The sequence below is a fragment of the Nerophis lumbriciformis genome, linkage group LG21 (assembly GCF_033978685.3).
Source record: "Nerophis lumbriciformis linkage group LG21, RoL_Nlum_v2.1, whole genome shotgun sequence".
NCBI classification, from domain to species: Eukaryota; Metazoa; Chordata; class Actinopteri; order Syngnathiformes; family Syngnathidae; genus Nerophis; species Nerophis lumbriciformis.
The window spans coordinates 1,035,689-1,042,500 of NC_084568.2; the positions used below are offsets into that span (position 1 = coordinate 1,035,689).

Below are 6,812 nucleotides of genomic sequence, written 5' to 3' on the forward strand. Positions count from 1 at the left end.
CCATTTATTGGGGAAAAAAATGTCAAATGTATCAAAACCATATGGGCAAAAATTTATTTCACTTCAAATATTAAAAATGTACGCCATTTTCAATAAAAAAATAAAAAATTGGCACCTTGTGTGACACATTGTCCTGTTTTTTATGTTTAAATTTATTTCTACAATGTGCCAGTAAAAAAATACTTAACATAAAACAATAAATGCAGTGTTTTCTTCCACATTATGTTGTAGTATCATCCATTTATTATTCAAAACATGAAATAACCATAAGGGCTAACATTTATTTTTCTTCAAATACTAAAAATGTACGCTATTTTCAATAAAAGTAGAAAAATTGCCACCTTCTGTGACACATTGTCCTGTTTTTTATGTTTAATTTTATTTATACAAAACAATAAATGCAGTGTGTTCTTCCACATCATGTTGTAGATATCATCCATTTATTGGGGAAAAACATGTCAAATGTATCAAAACATGAAATAATCATACATGCTAAAAAAATGTGTAAAAACTAAAAATAAACGCAGGCTTTTTTTTTTTTTTTTTTTTGTAAAATTAGAGCTAAAAACTCCTCAGTGCTTACAGAAATTGGCAACTTGTTCACATCATTTTTGTGATCATGTGACCATTAAGTCCATCGATGTTATTTCTTCCAATTTGTCAGTTTTCTTGAACTCTACGAGCCACTATAGCGAAGGGGGATGTTAGAGAGTGGGAAATGGTGGATGCGTTGAGTGTTTTTGGAAGGTGTTGAAGTCATGAGAGTGGTGGGAGGGATCGAGTGCTGACCGGGCTGCACTTGACTCTGGAGGAAGGTGACGATGGAGGATGAGTGAGATGAGGAGACGATGGAGATGAACGAATATGTCCGTCCTCTCTTCTCATTCCAGAACAGTAAGAACTGGAAGGCCGACCTTTGGGTGTGTGATGATGGCGCGTGGGAGCGGAGTAACCCTCTGGTGCTGAGTGACGATTGAGTCCGGACGAGGGCTGCAGGAACGGGGAGGAGTGTCTCCCGGTGAGCGGCTCCCGGCTACCCTGGTAAGGATCCTGCAGGCCGGGTGGCTTTTTTTGCACCTTGGCTCTCTTGGGGGATTTTGCGGCGTGATGGGAGGCGGTGGAATGAGAGTTGGGAGCGGCCGAGTCGCCGTTGTTTGCCACCTTGTAGAGGAAGACGTCGTAGTGGAGGGGAGAGCTCTTCTCTGGGTGGAGCTTCGCCTCTTTGGGGAGGAGCACCTCCAGACCAATAGTGACTCCGTCCTGGTGTGGAAATATGGCAAGAGGACAAGGGATGCAAACATCGGCAGGGAGGCGTACTGGACACAGCAGGGGTGCACATTACGTCGACCGCGACCTACCGGTCCATGGCGGAGGGTGTGTCAGTCCATCGCCAGCCAAGTAGCGTAACGCACGTTGTGTAAACAATGCACAACACACGGCATGCTAGCAGATTTCAGGCTAGGATAGACTGACCATACGTCCTCTTTTCACCGGACATGTCCTCTTTTGCGGAGCTGTCAGGGCGGAGTTTCTTAAATGCCTCAAATGTCCGGCATTTTGAGTTAGGGTCGCGTGTATTTTCAATGTACGTTCAGGGTTAAGAAGGGGTTAAAAACAAAACAAATTGGTGAGGGAGGGGCAGAGACAGAGAGAGAGAGAGAGAGAGAGTTATGATAAACGTGCATGCGTCACCAGGCTCTGCTTTTTATCCACAGATTTATCACATTTAATTTTTTATTATCTATAGCAGGGGTGTCAAAAGTGTGCCCCGGAGGCCTCCAGCTAATGTTTTAAAGGCCCACGGCACATTCTAAAAAGACTATTAAAATAAACAAAAACATAACAAAAGTGAAATAAAAAAGCTTAAAAGGTTAAATGTCATTTAGAAAAAGTTGCAATGTTGACTAATAAAACAAAGCTGTTTTTTTGTTTTTCTTTCAAACTGTCATTGCTCAAAACATAATATTGAATCAAAATCAATGTTATTATGAATTATTGACCTATCCAAGGTTCCCATTACTTCACATCAAATATTACACTAAGAAAAATATTTTTGGTGGAAGATTTTGCAAATTTGGTAAATAAATAACCAAAAAAATTTATATTTTGTTGTTTTCTTACTGTACCGAAAATGAACCGAACCGTGACCTCTAAACTGAATTGTACCGAACCGAAATTTTTGTGTACCGTTACACCCCTATTATATATATTACTTAGATTTTTATTACCTGACCGCTTCTATGTTTGCTACCTCTCTTTGTTTATAATGTATATTTTCTGCTGGATCTACTCTTTTTTTTATGCTGCCCTTTTTTTTTGCTGCCGCTTTTACATATACTGTCATCTTGTACATAGTAATTGGGATTTGATATATATATATTGTGTATATTATATACTGTATATATAATATGTAAATATGACATATATGTTGTATTTATATTTCTACTATGGTACATTTTTAGTCTGCTTTATACCTTTTTGTTTTCGCCCTCTTTTTGTGTCCTGGTGTGCATCATTATCCTTTCCATCCTTTGTAACTGAGCTACTGTGTGGAACAATTTCCCTTGTGCGAGTCTAAGTCTATATGTGTAATTTGTGCCATTTTTACGCTGCATGCTTTTTAAAAATATGCTATAATACAAAAAAAAAAAACAGTCTTCCAGTATTGGGTCTTATTAGAATACACAGGTGTTTGTAATATGTGGCCCCAATGAGTGAGTAGTACCTCAGGTTTTCATACGCACCACTTTTTGTTTGAAACATTGCCCTTTAAGCATGTTTACTATGTGTGTATGGTTTATTTGTTCATCGAATGCACACAGAACGATGAACAACCCCTTTCTGTTGGCGTGACGAGGCATTAAAACATGTCTTTGCTTTTTGTTTTTATTGAGTAGGGCGGCAAAATAAGCCACCTGGGGCCAAAGAAAGTTGAGAGTGCCAGCACTTTAATAAAGAAGGTGAGAAACACCTTGCTCTTATTGCTGTCCACTCCAAAAAGACTCTGTCCAATAATCATTTATCAAGTTTAATTAATCATTTATATAATGTACTGTTTTCTGCATATAAAACTATTCTCTATAACAGTGTTTTTCAACTTTTTTTTAACCCAGGCACATTTTTCATTGACTAAGTACCAGTAGAAAATGTTGAAAAATTGAAACTCAATTGCTTATATTGACAATATAAAGTTGCCCTCTTCAGAATGAATGCAAATTCAAAGTAGGCCTGCAAAGCAATTAGCTACCTGCTGCCACCTACTGATATGGAGGAGTATTTCATGTTTACTCTGCCAATCTCTCAACAGCACAGACACTCAACAACGGCACATTATTTGCGGATTATAATTATAAGTTTACAAAAAATATTTTTTAGAACAATTAGGTAAAATTGCATCATTTCGCACGGCATACAGTGGTTGAAAAACACTGCTCTATAAAATATGTTGTGTATGAATAAATGTTGGTGTTTGGAACAAATTAATTAGATTTAAAGTATTTTCTGGATTATAAGGTGCACTGCCGATAAGCGGGTCTAATCAGGTCTATTTTCATACAAAAGGCGCATTAAAGGGGTCATTTTTATTTTTATTTATTTTTTTGTGAATGTAAAAGACTTCCTTGTGGTCTACATAACATGTAATGGTGGTTCTTTGCTCAAAATGTTGCATAGATGATGTTTTACACATCATCTTCAAGCCGCTTTCTGACAGTCGCTTCAGGGTGCGCCGTTTTGTGAGCGGTCTTATTTACGTGCCTCCACTTCGACAGCGTCTTCTCCCCGTCATCTTTGTTGTAGCGGTGTAGCGTGCAAGGACGGGATGGAAGAAGTGTCAAAAGATGGAGCTAACTGTTTTAACGACATTCACACTTTACTTCAATCAATAACGGAGCAGCATCTCCTCATCCATGGCTCACTAGTGCAACAACAACGCCCGAAATGTGTCCCGTGAAAAACCGTCCGACCGGAACTCTAATAACTAAAGTTCCTTGGGTGAATAATGTATATTCACTACACCGGTATCTTTTAGCACTTTCATGGCGAGTTTACTGACAGATATAAGTAAGAACTTTACACTACTTTATATTAGAAATGGCAACAGTGGAGGATGAATGTCACATAACAAGATAGAGAAAAAGAAGAAGCTTATCGACTATGGTGTCGTTATGGACTACAAAGGCGGACGCGCGCAAATTTTCAGGACCCAAATACAGATCAGCAGGTACCAGAAGGTGAGAAAAGTTGCTTTTGTATAATAATGCAAAACAAAACGCCAGATAATGTCTTACCTTATACACACACCATAATAATACTCCTATGTTGAAGCACAGTACAATCTATCAAGCGGTGCAGTGTCATAGCTTACCAAAGTCCTACTAAAACATTTTGATAGATTTTTGAGCGCTGTGTGTATTGTTTTATATTTTCAATGGAACTTATAACATTTTGGTGTTGCTTACTTAAGTCATATTCACAAAGTAACGCGTTACTGTAACGCCGTTAGTTTTGGCGGTAACTAGTAATCTAACGCGTTATTTTTTATATTCAGTTACTCAGTTACCGTTACTACATGATGCGTTACTGCGTTATTTTACGTTATTTTTTATGTAGTATGGGCTAGAAACAGAAGATCTGAGTGTGTTTTATTGGAGCGCTGCGGTGTCGTCCTTCTGAATGTTCTTGTGTCACACAAGCCGGAGGCGCGCTCTGTGTGGGTATTTTTTACATATGTATTTATATTATGTATTTTTTATTTTCAGTAACTCAGTTACCGTTACTACATGATGCGTTACTGCGTTATTTTACGTTATTTTTTATGTAGTATGGGCTAGAAACAGAAGATCTGAGTGTGTTTTATTGGAGCGCTGCGGTGTCGTCCTTCTGAATGTTCTTGTGTCACACAAGCCGGAGGCGCGCTCTGTGTGGGTATTTTTTACATATGTATTTATATTATGTATTTTTTATTTTCAGTAACTCAGTTACCGTTACTACATGATGCGTTGCTGCGTTATTTTACGTTATTTTTTATGTAGTATGGGCTAGAAACAGAAGATCTGAGTGTGTTTTATTGGAGCGCTGCAGTGTCGTCCTTCTGAATGTTCTTGTGTCACACAAGCCGGAGGCGCGCTCTGTGTGGGTATTTTTTACATATGTATTTATATTATGTATTTTTTATATTCAGTAACTCAGTTACCGTTACTACATGATGCGTTACTGCGTTATTTTACGTTATTTTTTATGTATTATGGGCTAGAAACAGAAGATCTGAGTGTGTTTTATTGGAGCGCTGCAGTGTCGTCCTTCTGAATGTTCTTGTGTCACACAAGCCGGAGGCGCGCTCTGTGTGGGTATTTTTTACATATGTATTTATATTATGTATTTTTTATATTCAGTAACTCAGTTACCGTTACTACATGATGCGTTACTGCGTTATTTTACGTTATTTTTTTATGTAGTATGGGCTAGAAACAGATGATCTGAGTGTGTTTTATTGGAGCGCTGCGGTGTCGTCCTTCTGAATGTTCTTGTGTCACACAAGCCGGAGGCGCGCTCTGTGTGGGTATTTTTTACATATGTATTTATATTATGTATTTTTTATTTTCAGTAACTCAGTTACCGTTACTACATGATGCGTTACTGCGTTATTTTACGTTATTTTTTTATGTAGTATGGGCTAGAAACAGAAGATCTGAGTGTGTTTTATTGGAGCGCTGCGGTGTCGTCCTTCTGAATGTTCTTGTGTCACACAAGCCGGAGGCGCGCTCTGTGTGGGTATTTTTTACATATGTATTTATATTATGTATTTTTTATTTTCAGTAACTCAGTTACCGTTACTACATGATGCGTTACTGCGTTATTTTACGTTATTTTTTATGTAGTATGGGCTAGAAACAGAAGATCTGAGTGTGTTTTATTGGAGCGCTGCGGTGTCGTCCTTCTGAATGTTCTTGTGTCACACAAGCCGGAGGCGCGCTCTGTGTGGGTATTTTTTACATATGTATTTATATTATGTATTTTTTATTTTCAGTAACTCAGTTACCGTTACTACATGATGCGTTACTGCGTTATTTTACGTTATTTTTTATGTAGTATGGTCTAGAAACAGAAGATCTGAGTGTGTTTTATTGGAGCGCTGCGGTGTCGTCCTTCTGAATGTTCTTGTGTCACACAAGCCGGAGGCGCGCTCTGTGTGGGTGTGGGTGTGGGGAGGGGAGGGGGGGCGTGTCTGTGTTTACTAACAACAGAGCCGCAGTCGAGTGTCTTAACATGGAGATATTCTCACTACTTTTTTTGTCGAGCACAAAGAAAGTAACATTTTACTTAAATGTAAGTTGTGTCTTGGATCAAAGATCTCGTCTACTGCCCCAAACAACAATTCAAATCTGCCTGGTGAGGCCTTGTGTATGTCAGGTGTGCCTTCCTTAGGTGAAGCCAGGTTTACAGCTATGTTGTTATTATGCTGTTTGTTACTTATGTATGTTATGTTGCAGCTATTTAAAATAGTTTTGTCAATTTGTTCTGGCCTGAAATAAATTGGCCCTTTGAAACATATCTTTGTCTTTGTGTGTTGTATGTAGAGCACATTTCTTAGTAGATGCAAATGCATGTCAAGTTGATCAACACATTGTATTATTGTCCAGTGCAATAACAGTACTGAAATGAAGGCTAAAAGGGCATTAATGGGAGCTTTAAAAAAAAAAAAAGTAACTAAATAGTTACTTTTCACAGTAACTCATTACTTTTTGGTGTAAGTAACTGAGTTAGTAACTGAGTTACTTTTGAAATCAAGTAACTAGTGACTGTAACTAGTT

The 6,812-nt window shown here is 38.1% G+C and overlaps 1 protein-coding gene across 3 annotated transcripts in view; it reads right to left on the reverse strand.

Annotated features, from left to right (window-relative positions):
• Positions 1-421: 421 nt before the first annotated feature.
• LOC133621254 (chondroitin sulfate proteoglycan 5-like) overlaps positions 422-6,812 on the reverse strand; it is an 82,188-nt gene continuing 75,797 nt past the window's right edge. For all 3 annotated transcript variants that reach the window (XM_061983261.2, XM_061983260.2, XM_061983259.2), the window contains one exon: positions 422-1,260. In XM_061983261.2, coding sequence (XP_061839245.1) covers positions 757-1,260 — 504 coding nt within the window. In that variant the 3' untranslated portion in view covers positions 422-756. The remainder of the gene's footprint in view (positions 1,261-6,812) is intronic.